Source organism: Diceros bicornis, chromosome 18 (genome assembly GCF_020826845.1).
Source record: "Diceros bicornis minor isolate mBicDic1 chromosome 18, mDicBic1.mat.cur, whole genome shotgun sequence".
Classification (NCBI taxonomy): domain Eukaryota; kingdom Metazoa; phylum Chordata; class Mammalia; order Perissodactyla; family Rhinocerotidae; genus Diceros; species Diceros bicornis.
Window position 1 is genome coordinate 8569414 of NC_080757.1, and position 25714 is coordinate 8595127.

The following is a 25714-nucleotide window of genomic DNA, read 5'->3' on the forward strand; positions in this document are numbered from 1 at the left end:
TCAAGCCCAGGTTCAACCACTACGGTGACGGCCACAAACATCCCCCCACAGCCACCTCGGGGGAGGCGCCCGCCCGCCACCCGGCCTACAAAACAGGCGCGGAGGGGGTTTTTCCATACCAGCAGCACTCGGTGGTTGGAGTGTGAGTGGGGAGACCCCTCCCCGGTGACCTGCCGCCTTTGAGAGGGAGCGCCCAGCCCTCAGCGGGCGTGGCCGCCCTGGTCCAGCCCCCGCCCCGCCCCCCTCGCCTCGGAGAGACCTCCTGCTCGGCCACCCGGCCGCCAGCCCCCTCTCCACGTACGCCCGGCCACTCCCTCGCCGCGGAGCCCGGCCGAGGTTGATGCTCCGGGTCCCACCTCCCCGGGGAGCTGCGCATTTCCGCGCGCCAGGGCGGCCCCGGCTCCGGCCGGCCCTCGCGGCGGCAGCCCGCGTTCCGCGTCCCCGGGAAGTTGTCGCCGGAGCCCGCGGCGCCTCGGTCTCCTCCCCCTGAGCCCCGCCCCCCTGCCCAGAGCTGGGATCTGCGAGCTGCCCGGCCCGGGGGCGTCGCCGCTTGCTCTCCGAAGCCAGCGAGTCTCCGCTTCCCTGCGCGGAGCGCGCGTCCCCCCGCCTGACGGGGACCCCCGCGCACCCGGAGACGGCGCGCGCCCAGAGCGCGGGAGCCCGGAGCGCCGGGTGCCTGGGACCCCGCGGAGCCGCTGCCCAGCCCGCGGGGCTCGGCAGGGATGCAGGCTGGGCTGTGAGCCCGGGCGCCAAGGCCATGTCCGGCGCCCGCTGCCGGACCCTGTACCCCTTCTCCGGGGAGCGGCACGGCCAGGGGCTGCGCTTCGCCGCCGGCGAGCTGATCACGCTGCTGCAGGTCCCGGACGGCGGCTGGTGGGAAGGCGAGAAGGAGGACGGGCTCCGCGGCTGGTTCCCGGCGAGCTACGTGCAGTTGCTGGAGGTAAGGGGCGAGGGCCGGAGGCCGGGGGCTGGAAGACCCGGGGCTCCGTCCTCGGCGCATTCACATACCTGTTGCCTGCACCAAGGATGCAGGAGCCGTCCCTGTACCGGGGGCGCCCCGGGGCCAGCCGGGGGCAGTTGCTGCGCGCCCGACCAGTAGCTCCGCGCTCCCGGGGGCGACGAAAGCAGCAGGCGCCCTTTGGGGCGTGGGCAGCGCAGGGATCGCCCCCTGAGCGCTCCGCGGCCCGGCCTCCCGAGCACGTCGTGGGCGCCCTGAGGAAGCGAGAACTTGTTGCCTGTGTGAGTTCTGGAACGGGCGGGCGCCTTCCCGCAGTGGCAGGGGCCGGCGAAGGGCTGCCGAGACCGGCGCTCTAGGGAGGACGTATGGAGGATTGGGGATCGGAAAAGTGGCACCCATTCGGCCCCGCAGCCCCGCGTCTCAACTCGGGAGCTCGGAGCCTGCCGACCCGTGGACGGTCGTGCTGCCCCGGGTCAGGCTCCCTGGCCGCCTCGGGCCGCCCACTACCTGGTCAGCTGAGCTCCCTGGCCACCAGCCTGAGCCTCGTCAGCAGGCTTGATTCAGGGGTGCCCCAGCCCCCAGGCAGCGCCCCCTCCCCTGCTCCAGCTCCCCGAGTCTTAGGTTCAGAACCTGAAAGTGGCTTGTTCCTGGGGTTCTGGCCTGGCCCCAGGGCTACACAGGACCTGCTGAGCCAAGTTGGCTGGCTGTTTATTGTCTGGGTGACAGTTGGGAGGCCTCGCCGTCCTCTAATCGCTGAGCTCATGGTCACAACCTGAGTGGGATCCGAAGTTTCTAAAGTCGTTTGGCGGGGGGTAGGCTGGGGGGGAGTGACCTTACAGGCCATCTCCTTTAGTAAAAGCCTGCCCAACCCAGGCTTGTTGTAAAGACTAAATAAGTGGTTACCCACAATTGGGTAAGTATACAGAACCGTTCTGGTAAAAGACTGCCCAAATCATGGAGACTGAATTTATTTATAATTTGACCCCCGACCTACTTCACAAAGAACAAAGTAGCAAATTTTGACTGAAAATGCTCAGGGGCACTCAAAAAAAAAAAAAAAAAGAAAGGGGTGAAATGGTTATGGGTGAGTTTGCCTGAGAAGTATCCTGTGGAAATATTATCATAAATAGAGCCTGGCCTCATAGAGGTACATTATGTTTCTTTCAGGTCCAGAGGAGAACCACAAAATCCCTCCTAAATGGATTAGTAGCATTTGAGCAAAGTTTAGGCTGGAAGGAGCTGTCAGCAGAGTATGTTCCGGAAGCCTTTGGTTCTGTATTTTGAGAAACCTGTGTGCATAGGGGAGGCTCAGATGTGTTCCTCAGCTTTCCCAGTTCCTTTTCTGAGATTCAGATGTGAAAGAAAGCAGCGTATGGCTTCTTATGAAGACCTGGAGCCTCCTTGTTTCTAGCTTGAAAGTCCTGGAAAGACTGCTATTTTAGAATTCCTCTGGTGGCCACACTTTTCCAGGAAATACTAATGGAAATTTGGCTGTTGGATGTCTGTGCGGTGAGGAGGGTCCCTGGCTGGACTCAGCCAGCTGTGTTTTGGTGGGGGGGTGAGGCTGGTGGGTTTGTAGGCTGTGTTAGCGGGAGTGGAGTCACCCTGCCTTTTCTTCCTGGGGGGAAAAGGAGGCTGCAGCAGACTCGGGGGACCAGCAGAATGATCAGCTGGGACCGTCTTGGGTGTGTCAGGCAGTCCCGTGACACATGCCTATTTAGGAAATCTCTGGTGCCTGAGGGGCCTTCAAACAACTCCCAACCAGTGACGTGCAACAGAAGCACCCCACCGTGTGAGCAGTGCCACCAGAGGGGCTTCCATTTGTTGAGCGACTATTAGGCGGGAGGCATGGTACATACATGTACCATGTGACATGGGAATTGTCACCAGTTCCCCTGGCAGCTCTGTGAAGGGGGAGGCACTCTCCCCATTTTACAGGCAAGCAAACTGAAGATGAGAGGTGAAAGCAATTGCCCAAGGAGCAATGCTTGGGTATTTGGTTAGGAGATCAGATTGCTGAATGTTACCCCTGTGCCTGTGTCTCTTTTAAACATGATAGCCTGGGCTCAGCTGTATTAAAAGGCAAGTGAGGGAAGGGTCTGGATCCTTGTGGGAAAGGGTAAGTGCAGCCCCCAAGGTCAGCACGCTGGTGACAGCATCCCTAAGGGGAGGCTGAAATACTGGGGCTAAACTGAGGGCAGCTGCGCCTTCCCACTTGAAGCAGCTCTCCTGCTAACCCTCAAGTTTGATTTTGCTCGGAGGCTGCTGGTTTTCCCACAGGTGGAGGCAGGGGTGGGCCTGAGCCCTGGGACTCTTCAAAGCCAAAGCAGATTTATTTTCGACAGGGAGGATCATAGATCAGGCCCTTTGTGTCTGGGAACCTTGTACATGAGCAGGCTGGACCAGGGTAGGGATGGAGGATATGCGGGTAGAGTCCCTTGGGATGGGGTGAGTCCTCAAAGACAGACTGGGTTAGTGGAGAATGCAGAGCTCCCAAGGGAGTCACGCTGGTGGACTGGCCAGCATATGGAGTCATGAGCTAGAGGAGCACCAGCTGGGTGTTCATCAAGGCTGGGAGTTAGTGCAGAAGCCAGGAGGCCAGAGAAAGGGGCCATAGATCCTGGAGGTGGGTAAACCTCACGGGATGTCTACTAGTGGGGTGCCTGGCACTGAGCTTGCTGGGGGCATGGAGTTCAGAAGGCTAGGGGATTGTTGGGGATGCAAGTACAGACAGGATGGACCACACCAGCCTCCTGGGGGAGGAGTGGGATGGTGCGTGCATAGCTGAGAATGGCACCTCCGGTGGAATCCCCACCCAGTGTACCTCTGCTCTCTGGTGGAAAGAGTGATACCAGGAAACCCCATCTTGGTGGAAGGGTGCTAAAGGTCGAGAGCAGTATGTGCAAAATCGACACTCCTCAAGGGTTTCTTCATTGTTCATGTGAAAAAAGGGGAACTGAGAGGCCCTGGCTTTGCAGAAAGCATATCCTGTGGCGGGGAGTTGGGCGCCAACTCTGAGAGGGCTGAAAGATCTGCCCTGGCGGCCAGCCAGCCCCTGGAGAGAGGCCAGTTTGGTGGAGATTCTGGTCCTGGTTACTGGGGAAATCTCTTTGGTCAAGATTCCAAGGAAATGGTGGAACGATGCACCCTTCCAGAGGGCGGCTCCCAGGAAAACCTCAGCCCACGCAGAGAAGTGTGGAGGGCCCCCTTGGGCTCAAGGACTGGCCACAAGGATCCTAGCTATTCAGGGGATGGTGGAGCCTTCCAGAGGGTGCCAGGAGGAGAGAACCAGCTACTCCCAGAAAAGGGAGGAGGCCTAAAGGTAAGACCCATAGCTGCCTATGAGATATAAAGGCCCTTAGATAATAACAACCAGAAAAATCTTTCTTAAGGGTGTCTTCAGGCCTGAAGAGGGAGAGGAGCTGAGAACTCCTCTAAAATTTGGGAGTCATGGTCAAGGAGGAGCTGAGGCGATGAGATGGGGATGGAGGCTGCGGGAGCATGTTCTGCCAGCTCCAAGCCCAGCCTGAGTTCACCTCCATAGACTTGGAGACCCTGTAGGGGAGATTCCTACCAGACTTCTTGGGTGCATGGAGGCTGAGAAACAGCTCCTGGGGAAGGTAGATAGAGGGGCAGCCCAGATCTCCATCCCCAGGGGATAGCTGAAGAATCAGACGTAGTCCAGTTGCTGGACACGTCCAGTGGCTGGAGGGCTGAACTTTGGCCCAGGAATTCCTTGTGGCCTACTCTTACCTTGAATGGAGAGAAGAAACGAGGGACCTGGAAGATACTATAAAACATCTGCAAAAACCCCCAGAGCTTTTGGGAAACAATTGTGGAGGGTAATAAGATTGGAATGCAAACACAACAGAGCTTTCCTTGACTGAGGTGCTGTTCTTAGAATCCGTGGTCTGGCTGCAAGGTCTGGACCTCAGAGGTACTGACAGAAAAATAGGATGATGTTCCCCAGCAGAACAAGATGGCCACAGAGGGTCACCCTTGAACTTGATCTCCTTCTCTTTACCTTCTCTTCTCCCATTTTGGGTTCACGTGATTTGTGCTGCAGGAGTTTACAAGGTGTGGCTGTGGGAGAGAGATGCTGAGCTGGTGAAGTGGGCTGTGCTGCGGATAAGTAAGGAATGATGTTTTATCTATTGCTATGTAACAAGCCACCCCAGAACTTCGTATCACGAAACAACCATTTATTATTATCTCACACAGTTTTTGTGGGTTGATGGGGCTCAGCTGGGTGGTTCTTCTGCTGGTCTGTCTTGGTGTCTCTCATGCATTTGCAGTCAGATGGTGGCTGGAGCTGGGGTCCTGGAGGTTCAGCTGGGCTGGAACCTCCAAAAGGGCATTTTCACTCATGCATCTGGTACCTTGGTCTTCTTCCATGTGGCCTTTCTCTTTGCGTGGTATCTCATACTCCAGGGCCTTTTCACGTGTCTTTCTCTTCAGCAGGGTAGTTGGAATTTTCATATGGTAGCTGGCTTCCAAGAACGCAAAAGTGCAAATTGCCAGGCCTTCTTAAGGCTTAGGCTCAGAACTGGGACATTCTATTGGCAAAGTGAGTCACAGGACCAGTCTAGATTCAGTGTGGGAGGCAGGTGCACACAGATGTGGATATAGGGAGTCAAGGTTCATTGAGGGCCATTTTGTAGACTGGCCATCTCAGAAGTGTAGGGAGGACATACCCGGGACAGATGATTCATTAGAAGGGGAGCATTGCCAGGCCAGCCTGATGAGAAGAGAGAGATCCCCCAGAGGGAGGCGGAATCCAGGAGACTTGGCCATTCTGCTAGGAAATTCCCCATCGCCATCCTTGGATTTTCTTTTAAAAAAAGACGCCAGGGATTTCTTTATAAAGACCACAAGATAAATGATGCAGCCGAATTTGAAACCAGATGTTCCTGTTCCTAAAGCCTAAGTCTGTCCACTGGGCCATTGACATACCAGTCCACCTTCTTCAGGGCTGGGCTATTTGGTGCTGGTTATTAATAGACATAGTGTATCCGAGCTGCCTGGCATCTAGTAGCTGCTTGATATGTCACACAAATTGATTTTAATACAGGGCCTTTCTTTCCGTAATGTGAAAATTACCTAAAATGGGTGTGATCTTGTCCCTCAAGCCAATATTTTTTAAGGTGGTCATCAGCTCTGTTCACAAAAGGTATAATTAGTGCTGGCGGCTCGCAGAGTACGGTGTGATTGTGACCGCAAAGACCAAGGTGCCATCTGCCCTCTTCACTACGTCATCCTGCCCTTTGCTTTGGGGGCTGTGGCCTGCATTTGTAGCGCCTGCCGTTTGAAAATCTACCTTTGGCCCACCCCTCTGTCCACCTCTGCTCAGGAGGAGCCTCCCCCGTCTTCACTGCAGTGTGCTGGTCTGGTCAAGTGGCCACCCCACAGGACTTCAAAGCAGTGAGCAGGGCTTATGGGTTCTATGGATTCGGGGCATTTTCACAAAAGTTCCCTTAGCAACAAGTCAGCAGGAATCCCTGACATCTGTTACCACCACGTGGATCCCCGCCGTACATTATCACCTGGAAACGTGAATGAAACGCTGACCTTCTTGTATTCTTTTCAGCCTGAAAAAGCCCACCTTTTATCTGTCAGCCTGGTCGACTTCATCTATGAGCATAGATGCTGGTACCCACTTCGCTGGTGAAAGAAAACGTTTGGTAAGCCAGGAAGCCTGTATACACGTCAGATGTTAGGATTTTTATCAGGCCACTCCGGGGGACTTTGTTCTCCCAGCTTGCTCCCTTATTACTCACAGCAGCAAGGCGACACATGACAACCTTTCTAACAGAATGGCAGGACTGATCCCTGTACTTAATTGCAAAATTAGTGTATTCCTCTCTCTCTGCAATGGCAAGCCTTCTGGGGTAGTGTTTATGCCTATGGAGGGAAGTGGAAACGGTGGCCAGCAGGTCGGCCTGGCTCGTCCTTTGGTAGACCAGAGCGTGGAGCGACATTGTGGAGGTTTAGTTGCAACGGATGTATGAGTTGTGAGAGGATTTTGTGGATTCATAAGAGGCCTCACCCACCTCCTCCTTTTACATTTCGTATCTCCCCTGTCTACCATCTGATAAAGGTTGCTTTATTAGGTTAACTTCCTGGTTCACTCCATTGACCTCTCTTCTGGAGCTGGTATCGAGATTCAGTCCCCAAACTAAACTCATAATCTTTCTTCTCTCTTCACTGCCTTCTACCCCACCCCCATCGTAGTGAATGTCACCACCATTGATCTATCCATCACGTCCCCTGACACTGCCCCCTCGGACCTGTCCTCTCCTGTTCATTAGGTTAGCAAGCCGTGTCTGTTCTCCCTTGGAAACATTTCTCGAAGCCTTCTCTTTCTTAACTTGCAGTGGCAAACTTTTTCTGTAAAAGGCCAGGAAACATTTGAGGCTTTGTGGGCCAAGAGGCAAAATCGAGTTCGAGCTGCGTCACTGGGATTTGCAGTGCGTCAGAGTGGTGAGAAGCCGAGAGAGCCCCAGATGGTCCCTGTCACAGCTACTCCACTGTGCACTGGGGCGCGAAGGCAGCCATAGATGATCTGAAACCAATGGGCGTGGTTGTGTTCCAATAAAACTTTATTTATGGATGCTGAAATTCAAATTTGTTATAATTTTCATGTGCCAAGCAGTATTATTATTCTTTTGCTTTGTTTTCAACCATTTAAAGATGTAAAAGCCATTCTTAGTTTACGGGCTGTATGTAGTTTTCCAATCCCCATTCCAAAGTTGATCATTTGTTCATTCGCCAGTCCCTAAGTGGGTGCTATGATGGGCTGTGAGCACTGTTGTGAGTCCTGGAGGTAAAGTAGTGAAAGACACAGAAAAGAAGCTTACCTTTTAGTTGGGGAGATAGTAAATGAGCAAACACACAAAAAAACAACAAGATAATTTCAGAGTGGTATGGGGCCAGTAAAACAGCGTACTGTGATAGAGTGGGGGTATGGGGTGCAGGAGGGGGTTTGAGAAGACTGTCAGGGAAGGCTTCTCAAGGAAGGTGAGATTTGAGCAGAGACCTGAACGATGCAAAGGAGCCAGCCATGTGAGTATCTGGGGGGAAATAATTTGAGGCAGAGGGTACTACGAATGTAGATAACCCTGAAGAAGTAGTGTGTTTGATATATTTGAGAGAACCAGAATATTCCAGAATGGTTAAAGAGCAGTGAGCTAGGGCAAGAGAGGGTGGGATGTGACAGAGAAAGAGGCAGGTAAGTTGGATAGTTTTCCTCCCCTCCCCAATATATGTAACTTTATTTTTCTATAAGAATTTAATTTGTATTTTGATTCCCTATGGTGGAAGAAATATACTGTCAAATAATCTGGGATTTCTTGCTCTTTCCCGAGGTTTGCATTTATGTTCTGGGGAACTTAACTAAAAACAGCATCATTCCAAGGGCTCAACTGCTTCTCTATGTCGTTTGGGCATCTGCTGAGCTGTCCTCCCCCTGTGTGTGTCTCTGTTGTCTATCCATGCAATTGCCAGAGTCTCCTGTCTGAAGGGTCCCTCCATCTGGAGCTCTCTCCTCTCCTCCTCAGGCATTTTTGGGAGGAAGGGTATTCTCTGACGCTGTAAGGCTTCTTCCGCCTCCACTGGTGAGCTGGTAAATGTTTAACAACCAGCTCTGGGGGGTGGAGGATGGAGAGAGGGAAGTCCTGATTTGTAGCATTTGCAAATTTCCGGGGTGTTAAATACTCCTAACGTGGCTGATTTCAAGCTACTAATGATTTTTTTAATTGAATACATTTGACGTATAACATTGTGTAAAGTTAAGGCGTACAACGTGTTAATTGGATACATTTATATATTGTAATATGATTGTTGTTGTAGTGATATTTAGCACCTCCATCACATTACATAATTATCCTTTCTCTTTATGGTTGGTAGGTAGTTTTCTCTGTGCAGCAGAAGCCTTTGGTTTGATGGAGGGGATGGATGCTTGGATTTGTTTTAGAAAAGCTCATCTAGACTGTAGTGTGGAGATGGCTTTGAAGAGGGTGGGAAGGGAAGCAAGGAGACCAGTTAGGAGCTCAGAGCGGCGTGGTGGAAGTGGAGATGGTGACAAGTAGATGGATTTGGCAGGTTGGATCAAAAGAACCTGCTGGTGGATTGACTGTGGGGCGAGGGGCCTCGCCTCTTGTGGATCAGTTATGATGTACTTTCCCTGCTGTATTGTCCTCATCTATGAATTGTTTGTTCTGCCTCCAGAGACCTCTGCCTTCAAAAATGAGGTAAAAGGCAAATAAAAATTGGGGAAAAGCTAATGTCCTTAATGCAGAAAGTGCTTTTATAAATTATTTAAAAAAACAAAAACAAAGGAACACATCAGTGTAAGAATGGGCAAAGAACTTGGAAAGACACTTCAGAATAATAGGTAAACAAAGTCGTCAGCATATTCAGTCTCACCAGTAATCAAAGAATTGCAATTTTTAAAAAAGATACCGTTAATGAAAACCGTCAAAAGAAAAAAAAAGAATAAGTATTGGCAAGGGTGTAGGAAAAATTGTCATATGCTCCCTGGAGGGTAATTTGGCAATATACCTTAAAACCATAACAACGTATGTGTCCTCTGATGCAGCAATTCCGCTTCTAGAAATGTGGACTCAGGAAGCATCTGATAGGCAAGCCGTAAGCATCAGAATGCCCATTACAGCACTGTTTCTAATACAGGGCACATTGGCCACACCATAACTGTCCACCAGGAGGAACTGGTTAAAATAAGGTTTACCCGTGCTTAGCACAAGGTCAGACATGCAGAAAGGGCTCAGTAACTATACTGCAGCTGAATTTTAAAAATAAAAAATTTTGGTCAATGAAGCTAAGTGTTTTCATGGAGTTAACATAGTTCAGATTTCGCCTTATGACGAGGCAAAAAGAGATTGTGTGTCCAGGAATGAATTCCTTTTTTAAAGAAGGGACTGTGTATGCTGTGTATTCTGTAAGTATCCTTTTGAAGAAAGATAGGTTGAAGGAAGACTTGCTGGCCCAGTGCCACGTTCTTTTAAATATCCTCAGCAACAGCAAATCTTTGTCTTTCGAGGGGTAGATCTGATTTTTTTGGAAACAGCCAAAATTCATTTGGAGCCAAGTCTGGTGTGTCTGTACATGTGACTGTCTATCACCTTGTTGCAAAAAGGATTTAAAGCAGCTTACCAAAAAGCATACGGTACAATAAGATAAAAGCATAAATACTTGAGGAAATCTGGGGAAAGAAGAAAATAGGATGACTGTTGGAGTGAAGAGGGTAATTGAGTTAAGTAATGCTGTTCAGGATTTAAAAAGAAGTCCTACCCTCAAGTAGTGATGAGTTTGAGCAGTTCTCAATGGGGAGTGACAGAAATGTTGTGCAAATGGCAGCATTGTGTTCATATGTGCTGTATTAGTCGGGATGGGTTAGGATATGCTGCTGTAACAAACAACCCTCAGGGGTTAAAACAACACAGGTTTGCTTCTTTCTCGTGCTGCAAGTCTGTTGCAAGTTGGTTTGGGGCTGCAAGACCCTCCAGGACCCAGGATGATGGAGTAACCACTAACTGGAATCTTGCCAGTGACCGTGTTAAACAGCACGTGGTTCTTAAAGCTTCTTCTTGGAAGTGACACATGACATTTGTGCTCATATTTCATTGACTAAAGCAGAGCCACACCTAACTTAAAGTGGTTGGGAAAACGCAATCCTACCTCGTGCCCAGAAGGAGAAAAGGAGGAAGCTGTCTATATGCGGACAGCTCCGTTGACCACCACATGTGTACTCACTCAGGGATGCCCCAGTTCTGGTCCCTTTCAGTCTCAGTATTTTACGGCCCTACCTAGAGCAGTGCTTCTCAAACTGCTTTCAGTGCTTCTAAAGCAACATGAGTTCCCTGGATCTTGTGGGATACAGATTCTGGCTCAGTAGGTCTGGGATGGGCCCGAGATTCTGCGTGTCTGACGAGCTCCCAGTGCTGCAAGGACTTGAGCCGCAGCGCAGGCCTCAGCAGGTGCCCTTAGCTCCTGAGAGCCAGGATGAACTTGTTTTGTTCTTTTGAATCAGCTTCCCCCTCCCTCAAGCTATCCTGGCATCTCCCACACTGCAGGGCACACTGCTACATACTTGGCTTACACTTGGCCTGATCCCACACTTCCTATGATTTTTTTCTTTGCATTAAATACACCTGTCACAACTTTTGGTTCAACAAAAACAAATATTTATATTTGAGCACTTACTATACGCCAGGTTCTCCGCGAGGCTCAGCGGATACAGCCAAGACAGGGAGCTGAGGTTAGCAGCCCTCAGGATGTGCTGTCCCTTCCAGGGTGACTCTGGCAGGTGACCTCTCTAAGAGACTTCAGTTTGACCCTTGTTCTGTTGCACTGAAAGCCCTTCCAGACATTTAGCATCCAATTGTTCTTTCTCAGATGCCTTAATTCCTCCTCTTTTCTCATTTGCTTGTCAAATGCACCAGAACTCCAGGATTTGTCAACAAAAAACTAATTAAGTTGTAAAAACTCTTTAGAGATGATATTTTAAAAATTCTACAGAAATAAGTCCTTGTCCTAATTTAATCATGACAGAGGATCCTTATTTTAGCAGTGGCTCATGGAAAGTGTCATCGAGGCATTTGTTTTTGGTTCGTAATATAATTTAGAAATAGAAATAGGAAGTTGGAGTCTATGGTTCTCATTTAGCAAGTGTTTTATTGATAAATAGCTACAAGCCTTTGTTGTGCTTGGAGTGAAAAATAAAACTGCTGTTTTTGATAATCAAGGACATACTCAACACAAGATCCACTCATGTGTTAGTCAGTCTAGTATTTTCATATTATGAAGAAGGTTCTGGATTCCTGGGGCCTGTCTCCTCGTGTTGGCACATGGAACCTGTCTGTACATCATGACTGTGCAGGCTGTTAAGACCAGCACTTCTCAAACATTAACGTGCATGCAGATCACATGGGGCTCTTGTTGAAATGCAGATTTGGATTTAGTAGGACTGGGGTGGGGCCCAAGACTCTGCATTTCTAACCAGCTCCCAAGTGATGCCGATGCTGCTGGTCTGTGGTCCGTGGTCCACAATTTGAGTAGCAAAGCATTTGAGTACCCTAAGGGGTTTTTAAGTTTGCAAGTCATGATTAAATCCTGGAATTAGATTGGATTTAGTTTACTTTTCTTTAGTGGATTATGTGAGGTTTATGTGAGGCTACTCAGGGTCATGGAAAGAACACAGGTTTTGGAATTGGCCTTCTCTTTGAGTCTGTTTAATCTGAAGACAGAGATATGGAGGTGGTAAAAAGGTAGGATGGGGGAGGGTGGCGGCTGGTGTTCCTATTTGCCCAGAGGGCTTTCTCGATCACCACGTGGAGGTGGAGCTCAGGAATGCTCTACTGGGGCCAGGACCAGAAGAAGCTGGCTGTGGAAGAAGAAAGGCTGAGGGGCCGAGTGGTGAGTAGCATGAGCATGACAGCCCCAGGGTCTTGACTGCGGTATGAACATAATGTCAGAGAGAGAGCCCGGGATGGTCTTGCCACATACCAACAGTGTTAGGAAATCCGTGCTATTTATCAGTCCAAGGGGGTGCTGGGTGCCCTGTGTGGCTTGGTTTCTGGGCTGGAATGTGAGCCGCACAGCTAACCCCGGGGTGGACGGCTTGGACTGTGTTCAAGGGCAGGGGCAGGACCTCCCCCGATGTGGGCTGCAGAGGGTGGGGCAGGAGTGTGGCAGCTCTGGGTTTAAATCCTGGCTCAGCCCCTGCTGCCTGTGAGACTCTGGGCAACTTGCAGAATCCTTCTAAGTTTCTTAGGGCTCCTGTGAGGGTCACCAGCACCTTGGACACACTCTGTCAATGGAGTTCACATCCCACGTGTTCTGGGGATCATGCCAAGTTGAATGCTGCGAGCTGCCAGTTAACTGGGGCTTCCACTGTGGGGCTGCCTCTGAGGTCATAGTGCAAGACTGTCCCTTCTGACCCGTGTGCACAGATCACCTGGGCATCCTATTAAATTCAGATTCAGATTCAGAAGGTCTGGGGTGGGTGCGAGAGTCTGCATTTCTAACAAGCTCCCAGAAGATGATGCTGCTGCTGGTGTTGGGCCCACTCTTTGAGTAGCAAGACTGTAGAGCACTTTTTGGGGGGTTTTCAGGACACAGGTTCTACTAATTAAAGCAAGTCGCGCTGCGGCTGCTGGCCAGTTCTAGTTGATTTGAAACTGCTGCCTAATGGTTGCTGTTGCTTGGGCCTGGCTAATTAGTCTTAATTGCTTCTTACCTGGGTCTGATGGGCCTCTGACTGCCCCGACCCTCCCAGAAGAGGCTCTTCTTGTAATGAGGAAAAGGTTGTTTGTCGGGTGAGGTGAAATGCAAGAGGTTGCTGAAGGACTTGAGCATTCCTTTTCATCTTTGCCTGGTCCTGGAGCAAAGGAAAGGTTTGTTTCAAGGGGCTGGGTGGAAATTCTCTTTTTAAAGTGTTGCTGTGGGGCTCAGAAGCTAATCCTGGGCTGGTGTTCTAGGGCTTGAAGCTGGAGATGGTGGTAGCGCCACAAAGCAGGCGGCTCCTGCAGCCCCTGGATGGAACCCTCAGGTCTGCACCGCTCCAGACTTGACCTCTCTCTTCTTCTCTTGCTGGGATTACTGCCCTGGCCCCTAACAGCAGTGGCCACCGCCTTTATCCCTTGGTGATGTCCATTCTGCGTAGTAACGCACATTGATTTTTCTAGCCAGTATCTGATCACGGAATGCTCCTGTGTAAGACCTTCCGTAGGTTTTTCATTGCCTTTAAAGTATAAAATGCCTTAGCTTTGTGTGCAAGGTCATTCATGACCTGGCCTCTGCCTGCCTTCTCAGCTGCATATTTAGCCATTTCTTCACGTGCATAATGTTATCAAAACCACTTGGAACCCCCTGATTCTGGGATGCAACTTTGCTTTCTCGTGCTGTGTCCTTGCACAGGGCGTTTCTTCTCCCAGAAGTAACCTTCCTCCCCCATCCGCTTTTTTACTCCCACTGCTTTTTCTTTTTATTTTAACGGCTCTATTGAGATATAACGCACATACCATTGAAAGTGTGCAATTCAGTGATTTTTTTAGCATATTCATGGAGTTGTGCAACCATTATCGTGGTCAATTTTAGAGCGCTTTCATCACCCCTTCCCCATTAGCAGTCACTCCCCATTTCCTGCCAACAGTCCAGCCCTAGATGACCACTGATATACTGTCTGTCCTATTCTGGACATTTCATATAAATAGAATCATATAATTTGTGGCCTTTTGTGCCTGGCTTCTTTCACTTTGCATAATGTTTTCAAGATTCAGCAATGTTGTAGCATAAATCAGTACTTCATTCCTTTTTATGGCTGAATAATATTCCATTGTATGGATATGCATACATTTATTTATCCATCGGTTGATGGACATTTGGGTTATTTCTCCTTTTTGGCGGTTATGAATAACACTCCTACGAATGTTTGTGTACAAGTTTTTGCATGGACATATGTTTCAATTCTCTTGGGTATATGCCTAGAAGTGGCATTGCTGGGTCATATGGTAACTCTGTGTTTAATAATTTGAGAAACTGCCCGACTGTTTTCCAAAGCAACGACACCGTTTTACGATCCTGCCAGCAATGTATGAGAGTTCCAATTTCTCTGTCTCCTCACCAACACTTGTTATTATGTGTCTTTTTCGTTATAGCCATGCTGGCGGATGTGAAAAGGTATCTCATTGTGGTTTTGGTGTGTATTTCTCTGATGAATAATGATATTGAGCATGTTTTCATGTGCTTATCGGTGGTTTGTGTATCTTCTTTGGAGAAATGTCTGTTCAGATCCTTTGCCCATTTTTAACTGGGTTATACATTTTTTTTTGGCTATAGTCTCTTTTCTCTTTAGCCAGACGAACTTGTTCTCATTTCTTGGCTTTGGCGTTAATCTCCTGGGAAGGCTCTGCTGACACAGCTCCCTGCATCCTTCTAGACCTCATGGCGCTCACCCCTCTGTACTGGAACTGTCTGTGCCCTCACTACATCGTTGATTTTTCGAGGTCAAGGATTGGGTCTCTGATCTTTATAGACTTAGCCCTTAGCACACAACCAGGCATAGGCACCTGATTGAAAAAATAAAGGACCATAGTTCAGTCATTTCAACTATAATAACACTGATGAATACAAGATTCTGCCATGATTGTTATTTGGCTTCACATTGGAAAAAAAGAAACAGTAAAGAGTTTGCAGAGTGACACTCTGACAGAACCCCTGTTCCCCACCCAGGCACCTTACCCATATGGCTGTGGGTAACAGGAGAGATTGAGGAAGAGAGTGTGCTGACTCGGAGCAGAACATCCCCGGTGTGGGAGCAAATAACCCGGATTACATGAAGTAGGATTGTCATCTTGTATGCAAAGGGCAGCCACCCATTATTATTTCCTGCTGGAGAGAAAAACAGGTGTTGAGGAAATCGACCTCCCTTGGGACCCTTTGGTTACTGGGTCACTCCTGGAATCCTGGAATGGGAGTGTTCTCAGTTCCTGGGCAGTCTGCTGTAACTGTGTTCAGAGCTGATCAGACCTGGGTTTGGGTGCTGGCTCTATGAGACTGCAGGCATGTTTCTTACCTGACCTTGGACCTCAGTTTCCCTGTCTTTAAAATGGGGATAATAAGGCCCATATCAGAGGATCATCGTGAAAGTTAGAATTGTCTCCCTTAACGTCAGTGCTCCGCAGAGTGCGTGGTGTTGGCTCAGTGTGTGCCAGCAGCTGCTGTGGTTCTTTCTTGTTTCCCGTCCATCACTCAGAGCACTGGCCATTGTTATTTGCTTTTTTTAAGTCAAAGAGACCTGCTTCCCTGAGAGTCACTCCAGACCTCTTGGTCACCATTTCTGGTGGTGACCTGGTCTTCCTGGCTCTGGTCTCCTCAACTCAGTTTCCATCTTGGGTCTTCCAAGTCTTTCTGTCGGGTTTAGCATCATCACTGACGATGTGTTTGCCCAGGAAGTCACGGCCCTTCTGTGGATTGATCTTCAGGTTTGTCGTGGTGTATTTAGACCACAAACTTAAACCAGAAATTCATTTTTTTTTTTTTTTTTTGGCGAGGAAGGTTAGCTCTGAGCTAACACCTGTTGCCAATCTTCTTCTTTTTGCTGAGGAAGATTGGCCCTGAGCTAACATCTGTGACCATCTTCCTCTATTTTGTACATGGGACACTGCCACAGCATGGCTTGATAAGTGGTGCGTAGGTCCGTGCCCGGGATTGGAAACCGTGGACCCCGGCTGCTGAAGCGGAGCCTGCAAACTTAACCACTATGCCACTGGCCCGGTCCCCAGAAATTCCTTTTCTGAAATGTCACAGTTGTCTGAATTCCTTCCATCCAGACCCTCCTGGTGTATGAGAAACCTCCCTGGGTGTGATCAAGATTAGAATCTTAACTACAGGTCAGTAATTAAGGGGAATCTTATCTCCGAGCATGTGGCAGATAAACCAGCCTGTAAACGCAGATTTTTCTGCAGAGGATAGCATCCAGAGGCCCCTGAGGTGTCTTTCTGTCGTGGGCAGTATACTGCTCAGAGCGAGGGTGAGGGCCCTCCTCTTGTTTGGGATCACAGACCTGTGGATATTTTCTGGTGGAAGTGTTTTGTGACATGGCAAAGGGGACGTTGATTCCTTCTTTCAGCTAGCCAGCTGCTGAATTTTCGAGCACCATAGGAGGTTCTTTGGGGGCAGGAGGGCACCACACTAGTGGGAAACGCTGCCTGTGTCGCAGTTCCCATGTGCCCTGGCCCTATAATCTGGCCCTTCAAGGTGCCACCAGCAGGGCTTTCTGCTCGTCCTTTGTCTCAGCCCTCCCCCTCCCCCCTGTTAAAAAAGTCTTCCCTCGGGGCTCACGACAACCTACCCAGAGGGCAGGGAGGCTCTTAATGTTTCTGACTCCCTGCTTTGAAAAGAGGAGGCAATCTTTGGTCTTGGTGGGTAGAGGGGAACAGTGGCGCCGATCTTACAAAGGGGTCTGCTTGCCACTCTGGCCAGATGCCTAATGCATGCTGATTAGGAATTGGGGATCAGAGAGACAGCCGGGGTTTGTGGATGTTCATGGGGAGAAGAGGGGTATGCGGTCGGTGTGGCTGCAGAGATCTTGATAAAGTTTAGAATTTCAGATGGACTTTCTCACCTCACCCAGGAGAAAATGGTCAGAATGAAAATCTAGCCGGGCTTCTTCCTCATGTACGCAGAGTCCTCTGAGCGAATTTGGTGTGTGGGGAGCCCTGCCATTTGGGGAGCTATTGGGAGTGGGGCTTGGCCAAGACATTCCCAGGCACTCTGGGGGAACTGTAGAGCCAGCTCTGCCCTGAGCCCCTGGCCTGAGAGGCAGCTATGCTGGAGCGTGGATGGGACGCTGGGAGTCAGAGCTTGCCTGAGGTGCCCCAGTCTCCCAGACCTGCTGTTCCTGGTGCTGGCTCAGGAGGTCTGGACATAAGAGCTGCTCTTCTGGCTGCACAACCCTCCAGTGGTCTGTGGCGTGGGCCCTTGGTCACTCCTTTTTTTTTTCAGCGTGACGCCAGGGGACTCCTCCAGGAAACCCTAGGGCTTGTGGGGCGCAATTTGAAAAGCCTAGTGTTAGTGTCGCTAAATGCTCACGTTCCTCTCTGCCTGTGAGCACTGCTTTAGGGGGTGCCGAATGCCAGTGCCATTCCGGTTTGATTCCAGATGGCTTGCCAGGGGTGGCTGGGGTGCTTTATTATTAGTCTGGGGGAAATGATTTCTCCTCCGAGAAGCAGTAGAAGGTGTAAATTATGCTTCACTGCCAATCATCAAGACTATATATATATTCAGCTACAGCTACAAGTCTCTTGCAAATGAGGACTGATGTGAGATGCGAGCAAGTTGGAAAGGGTTACAATGCAGACATGCGGCTGGCGTGATTGATAATCACAGTCACCTGTACCAGGTTTTCTCATTGCTTGATGGGGGAGCGGAAAGAGCCACAGTTGTTCTTGGGGGCCTGTACCCCACGTGAGAAGCCTGGAGGGCAGTGGTTTGAAGGTGACCGACATCCCCCTGGGAGTGGACATGTGTTCCATTAAGCTAGTCCTTAGTAAATATTCCTTGTATTTCCACTGAGCCAGGAACCCCTGGCTTAGGGCTGGTGTCCACTCTTGCCTAGCCTCACACGGCCGTCTGGCCATCCGTGGTGTCCTCCTATACCCTGAGTGCTACAGAGTCGTCTCCACTGGCTCCCATCGCCTGAGTGTCTGGCGCTCCTTGTTGGGCTGACATGGGCCTGCACAAACCGCCCTAGGCCCCTCACGTGCCCTGTCCTGGCACACACCTTTATGCCTTTGTGCCTTTGCTGCTGCCTCTGTCTGCAGTCCCTTCCCCCTCATGCCTGCCTCAGGAATGATCCAGACCCAGGCAGGGAAGGCCTTTGACCTCTCCTCAGGCAAGTTGGTCACTCTTCCTCTGGCTTCCATAGGACCCCCCCACCCCCACCCCCACCACTGAGACTGCACGTACCACGTTGACTGCCATGACTTGTTTATATGACTGGTTCCCCCACTGCACTCTGAGCTCCTCCAGGGCAGGAAACCAGCTTCATAAATCTCTGCAACTGACCTGGCCTGGCACAGTGCTTGGCATCTCTGAGGTCTGGCTCAATAAGTATTTGATGGCTGGATGAATGGATGGATGAATTAAAGAGGATAAAGAGAGAGCTTGCCTTAGAGAATTGGGCACCTATTGCTCTGATTTTGGCTCATGGCTTAGCCAGCCTTTTCCCAAAAAGGCTTGAATGGCCTTGTCATGAGGTGAAGTTTGGGGTCATGGAAGGCCAACGTTGGAAGGCGGGGAGCCGGGTCAGCTCAGAGTGCTAAACATCAAAGTAAGGCCACTGGATCCTGGAGAACAAGGGCCCTTGGGCCACAGCACAGGACACCCGAGAGTGGAAGGGTGAGAGGCGAGCAGGCGTCGCGTGGCCTGGTCCTCTCTCCCCGTCCTACTTCTTAGCGGGGCTGCTGCAGGGACACTTGGGTACAGCCAAGGGCGCCGTGGACAGGAGCCCTGGATTCTAATTGTAGGACTGCCGTCCCCCCACCTCTTGGCTCTTTGGCCTTGCAAAATTCATGTAAAATCTCTGACCTTCCGTTTCTTCGTTTGTCCGGAAGAGACATGATGCCCATTCTGCTGCCTCCTGGGATCTTCAAGGTGATAGTGGATGTGAACATGCTTTAAATTCAGGGGTGAGCTGATGAAGAATGCCAGGCCTGTTAGGAGAGGCTGTGCGGCAAGTGGGGGCAGTTGGGGTGTCGAGTGCTTGTGGACCCGGCCGTCCTGACCCTCCCAGGTGGCCTTGTCCCAACCGCTCAACTCTCAGCCGTGGTCCTGCTTTCCCCACTGGACCTTTTGAACTTGCTTCTGAGGCCGCCTCCTGGGACCTTCTCGTCTAAAAGCTGTTGAAATTCTTGTTCCAGACAAACTTGAACCACTTGGAGTAGGAGTTCTGTTGGCCTCATGGCCTCGTTTATCTTTCCCTGTGGCCTTCAATTGGGCCTCTCTGAGACACCAGGCGTGTTCTAGGCCCTGAGGATGCCTCCGAGAACCACACTGACTGGACAGGACTCACAGGGCCCTGTGGTCAGAGAGCTCGTTGTCCATGGGGAACCCGGTGAGTGGCCAGAGAGAGATGCCCAGTGCAGTGAGGGGCCCTGGAGGCAGTCCAGGGCAATGGGAGACTTGGGACCTGTGATGGGCTGAATTGTGTCCCCCCAAATTCATATGCTGCAGTCCTAACCCCCAGTACCTCAGAATGTGACTGTAGTTGAAGTGGATACTTAAAAAGGTAATTAAGTTAAAATGAGGTCATATGGGTGTCTTATAAGAAGAGGAGATCAGGACACAGACACACGGAGGGAAGACCACGTGAAAACACATGGCCATCTTCAAGCCCAGGAGAGAGGCTTCAGAAGAAACCAGCTTGCTGACACCTCGATCTCGGACGTCTACCCTCCAGAACTGTGAGACAACAGGTTTCTGTTGTGTAAGCCACCGGGTCTGTGGTACGTTGTCCTGGCAGCCAGAGCAGACTCACACGGGGCCCTGAACCGGATCAGGGTCAGAGACTTAGTTATGTAGTTCTGTTTGGGATTAACACCTTGAAAAAAACAGGGGCACTGTGCTCATCCCTGTTTGTCTCCTGCTTAACCCGTGTCCCTAGCTAACAGCCGTGTCCCATTACCGTGTGTCTCCTCCGTCAGAATGTGAGCCCCACGAGGGCAGAGCTGTGTGTCTGGCTTGTTCCCTGCAGGGGCCCTTGGAACCAGGGGATGCCCAGATATGCACTGGGACGTGCCTTCTGGATGAATTCTGTCTGAAACAATGGCCTGAAGTCAAATTCCTCACTCTGGGCCTAAATCCAGAATTTTTAATTAAGCTGGTTTTCCACACCCAGGGCTCGGCTCGGAGCTCACCCTGCTGAGTGACTTGTTTCTACGACTGTGTCCCGTATGTCTCTCTAATCTCTGCCCAGCCACCAAATGTGATTAAAATGTGTTAAAAATCAGACAGAAAGGTTCATTTATTAGTTTTGGTTCAGCTTAGTGGGTGGAGCCACAGATGATGTTAACCTGGGTTAGACCAGCTGAGGAGTTTGAACGCCATTGCCCCCCAGGGGGTTAACTCAGTCAGGTGGCATTGATCCCTGCAGCCCTCCATTGAGGCATCCTGTTACCTCTCAGCGTAAGAGGAGAGGTCTGCTATATACGGCAGATCCCCCCCTGCTCTGATGTGTAGAGAGGGTCCCTGATTTGGGGAAACTCATGATTTGCCTAAGAATCTGTGGCTACTTCCCATTCTTCCTACTTTACGTCCAATTTTCTCTTCATTCCCTCCTCTTTTTAAAAAAATTGTGGTAAAACTCACATAACAAAATTTGCCATTTTAACCATTTAAAAATATACAATTCAGTGACAGTACATTTACAGTGTTGTGCAACCATCACCACTATCCAGTTCTAGAACATTTTCATCACCCCATAAAGAAACTCCGTACCTATTAAGCAGTCACTCTCTATTTTTCTCCCCACCACCCCCAGCCCCTACCAACCACTAATCTGTTTTCTATTTCTATGCATTTGCCTATTCTAGGCATTTCATATAAACAGAATCATATAATACGTGACCTTTTGTGTCTAGTTTCTTTCACTTAGCATAACGTCTTCACACTTCTTCCATGTTGTGGTGTGTGTCAGGACTCCATTCCTTTTTATGGCTGAGTAATATTCCATTGTATGGATATACCACATTTGCTTATCCATCTGTCAGTTGATGGACATTTGGGTTGTTTCCACATTTTGGCCGTTGTGAATAGTATTGTCCACTTCCTCTGCTCTCTCTAGTTCTGTCTCCAAATGCTGCCTCTAGTCGTCCGTCGAGTTACTGGTAGTTAACTGGTAGCTGACATGGGTTACTGGTAGTGGAAAATGCACTTATGAAATGAGAAGGCAGGTTCACAGTCCTAGCTCTCACTCCATGTGTGAGATTTTGTCAAGCCTCAGTTTGTTCGTTTCTGAAATGGGTGTAGAGTTCCCTGCCTTCCTTACTCAGCCCTGCAGAATGTTGTGTGAGGCACAGATCACAGATGTGAGTTGAAGCCCTTCATCAGCAGGAAAGTCAGATGTCAAATGATAGTTATTTCTGTTCCTCATTTTTCCTTTGATTTTTCTCACTTTCTGTTTTTCCCTCTGCTTCCTCTTTTCTCCTTTTGCTTATGGCTGCATTTGAATTCCCTTTTCCTTTCTTCTTGCCTCTTTCTTCAGACGGCCTGGGGACGTAGTAGGTGGTATTCTGTACGATGGGTACTGGCGGTGAACAGGATGATGGGATGTCGTGTGGGGCATCCGTGGGAAGGGCGGGACAAGTTGCATGGGAAGGCGGTTGGCACACTGGTTGAGTGATGGGGTGAAGTCAGCCATGGCTGGACCTGAGCAGGCAGAATGTGGCTGCCATGGCCCTGCCATTCCATCTGGGTTGGCTCTGGAGGCCTTTTGCAGTAGCCAGATTGATGGATACTTAGGCAGATATTAGAATCCAAATGAGCAGACCCAAGGGACACTGCGGGGCAAGCGGCAGCTGGAGGTGTGTGCTTTTCTTGGTATGTTGCTTCGCAGATGCTAACTCTTCTGCAGTCCTGTGCGTGTTGTTTTCCCAGCTGAAGTGTAAGCTGCTTGAAGGCAAGGGCGATGACTGTCTTTTATTTCTCCCTGTTGTGCTTACTCATGGTGCCCTTCACAGTTCTGAACATAAATGGGGTTGAATATTTGTGACAACAACTTCATCTGTTTACTGCTATCGTGGTTACAGAGGGCTTTCACGTAGGATTTCTCCTTCATCTTCTCAACAGCCTGGTCAGGTGGATTCCGTTTCTCGAATAAACAAGCTTAAGGCTCAGAGAGGTTAAGGAACTTGCTCAGGACACACAGCCAGCGAGAGGTGCAGCTGGGCTCCCTGCTTGGAACCAGCGCTCTCCACTGCTTCCCCTCCCTCGCGGGGAATTTACAGCAGATAAGAACCACGTGACGGTGCTTATTTAGGGAGACAGGAAATGAATCCCTGTGCAGTTGGACCTCGCTCATTTTGGAGATTTTCTTTTAACATCTCAGAATTTTCAAGTCCAGAAGTTCTGTAGAAGTTGCAGGTGGTCTTTGCTATTACTCAATAGATTCCTCTTTTCTCGACAAACTTCAGAGAAGCTTCAAGGAAAGCCGATTTCCTGCTAAATTGGGATGTTCCTCATTTGCTACCAGAGGGTCTGATTTCAGGAACTGTTGTCATTCTTGGTGACAGGCGCGGAGCCAGCTCAGAACGAGGTTGCAGCTTGGAATTGGGTTCCGGCTTCCCTGGCAGGGCTCGGCGCTGGACGGCCTCACTGAAAAGTCTGGCTCCAGCTGGGGCTGGCGGGAGGGACGGCGTGTTGGAGAGAGTGAGCCTGGGGAACGCTTGCCCGGAGGAAATTCGGTCAAGATGTTCGGTTTAACACCTCTGGTTTTCTTCCAAATCAGAAAAGGAAAAGAATCTGTCTTAAGGGATGAAGGAAGTTTGAGGGTTTTCCGTGAGTGGAGCTCAGAGCTTGATGGATCCTGGATTCTACAGAGAGAAAAATGGGTGCCTGGCAGCTAGGAGGGGCTTTTGCCCATGGCTGGGCCCTCGACAAACTGCTGAGCTTAGGAAACATATGCCACCGGTGGCATTTGCTGGCTCAGCCGCAGAAAGTGCCCGCTAGCCTTTGAATTGTTCAGGGATCTGTGCTGGCATTCTGTGTGCATGTGTTGGGGGAGAGGTGGTATTTTCAAGCTTAGAGACCTTCTCTGAGGGGACAGAACAGCTGGGTATAAGATATAAGGTTAAAAGGGCACTTCCTTCACGCTGGAACCCTTTGGCACATCATCAAGATAAGGCATTCGTTCACTCTGAAAGCTAAGCGCCTCCAGTGTGCAAGGCCCCATCTCAAAGCTGGAGACAGAGTAGTGAACAAAGCCGACAGACCTCCTTGTCCTCAGAGAGTTTACATCCTAGTTGAGGGCAACAGACAATAAATAAAACTAAGTAAACTGTAGTGATTAAGAAGACTTGTAATTTTAAGTGGGATGGGCAGAGAAGGTCTTAATAGGGCAGGACATCCGAGCAAAACCCTGGAAGATATGAGGGAGCAAGTGTGTGGATTTCTGAGAGAAGAGCATTCCAGCCAGAAGGCAGAGGGAGGAGCAAGTGCAAAGGCCCTGTGGCCTGAGCATCCCTGGAGTTCAGGAGCAGCAGTGGGGTCAGTGTGGCTGGGGCAAAGTGAGTGTGTGTGCAGTGGGGAGTATTGGAGATGGAGGCAAACAGGTGACTGGAGTGAGGGGTGGGAGGTTCCCAGGGCAGGAGGTCCTTGGATACTCATGATGGGCAGACAAACTCCATGTGCCAGGAGGAGCCATTGAGCAGAGGATTGATGTGCCCTGACTTTGTGAGGATCACTCTGCTGCTTTGTTAAGAATGGATGTGGGGGATGCTGGTGGATCGTGGAGAGCAAGGGTGGAAGGAGGGAGATGCGTAGAGAGATTATGGCAGTAACATAGGTGAGAGATGATGGTGGCTTTGACCAGGGTAGTAGATGTTGACGTAGTTGAAACAGTTGGATTTTGGGTATATTTTGAAGGTAAAACCAATGGGATTTGGTGATGGATCGGATGTGTAAGGTTTGAGAGAGAACTTGAAGATGGTTTCAAGGTTTTTGGTTTAAGCAGCTGGAAAGAAGGAGCTGGTATTAAATGAGAAAGTGAGGGCAGGAAGATGTGGGTTTTGGGAGGATGTCAAGTTTGTCTTGGCATGTTCAGTTTGAGCTTCCTATATCTGTTCAAGTAATGATATCAAGAAGGCATTTGGAGAGGTGATGCTTGAGTTCAGGGGCAAGTCAGCTGCAGCTGTATTTTGAAGTCATTCTGATGTAGATGGTCTTCAGGCTGCCACACTGGATGAGCTCACCTAGGGAGTGGGGTGGATAGAGAAGAGAAGAGGGCCAGGAACGAGCCCGGAGGCATCCCACAGGGGGTGAGGAGGAAACCAACCACAAAGGAGAAGGTTCAGCCCAGGGGTGGGAGGAAAACCAGGATACCAGAACCATCTCTCATTGGGCTCTGAGAAGGCAGCTTGGAGTCCCTGGGACATCGGGAACTCTCAAGAATTAGACAACACCAAGGCGGACTAGGCGCACCCCAAACAATGTCTGGGATAAGGCTTGCAGTTACAGGACAATTCGGATTTTCTCCTGTTGTCTGCATCCTTTCACTATACACATAGACACATGAGCATGGCTAACGGCCATGTCTGCATTTCCCTAACCCCACCAGGGCCTCACTGGCAGTCCCATCCACAAATAGTTTGGGGAAGGAGATGCTGTCTCACTGTTTCATGTGGTGCTGGGAAGAAGTTTTTTAAGTATTAATTTTTAATCACACACATAACATATGAGTTAAACTGTACATCCGTGATGGGGAGGAGAGAATTGGTTCTGAGATGGCAAAAATATCCTAGGTCTTACCAGTGGTTTGTGGCCCTCCAAAGGGTCACAGTACACGTCCAGATCAACAGTGTATCTGTGGTATTCACATTTCATTGGAGTGGGGGGGGGGTGATTAGGACAGACGGGTCTTCAAAGACGTCATCCTCCTTAGAGAGGGTGATCATGAAAACAAGGGTGAGAAACTGGAATTAGATTGAAGCCGTCTTTGATGACTTCCTCAGCCCCTTGTGGAAATATATCCTAATGATTTGTGGGTCTAGTTCTTTATTTTTATGTTTTTTGGTGAGGAAGATTGGCCCTGGGCTAACATCCGTGCCCATCTTCCTCTAGTTTATGTGTGAGACGCCTGCCACAGCGTGGCTTGATAAGTGGTATGTAGATCCGTGCCTGGGATCCAAACCTACAAACCCCAGGCCACTGAAATGGACCAAGTGAACTTAACCACTATACCACCGTGCCGGCCCTGGTTCTTATTTTAAATAAATAACGAGAATGTATTATTTCTTATTTTTTTCACTCAATAATTATACCTTGAAGATATTTTCTTGTTTGCTCATATTCATCAATGGTTATTTACAACAGCTGTATGATATTCTATAGTATGGATGTAGCATAGTTTATGTTGTATTGATGGATCTTTAGAGTGTTTCTAAGTTTTTCTTTCTCTCCTCTCCCCCCCTTTTTTTGCTATTGAAAATACCATGGTTGGGCCGGCCCCGTGGCTTAGCGGTT

At 49.8% G+C, this 25714-nt stretch overlaps 1 protein-coding gene across 2 annotated transcripts in view; it reads left to right on the forward strand.

Annotated features, from left to right (window-relative positions):
- The first annotated feature begins 286 nt into the window (after positions 1–286).
- The window catches only part of GAS7 (growth arrest specific 7), a 220054-nt gene continuing 194626 nt past the window's right edge, over positions 287–25714 (forward strand). The window contains exon 1 of one of the 2 annotated variants that reach the window (XM_058559717.1): positions 287–940. In XM_058559717.1, the coding sequence (XP_058415700.1) occupies positions 758–940 (183 nt within the window). In that variant the 5' untranslated portion in view covers positions 287–757. The remainder of the gene's footprint in view (positions 941–25714) is intronic. The other variant, XM_058559716.1, reaches the window with a different exon arrangement.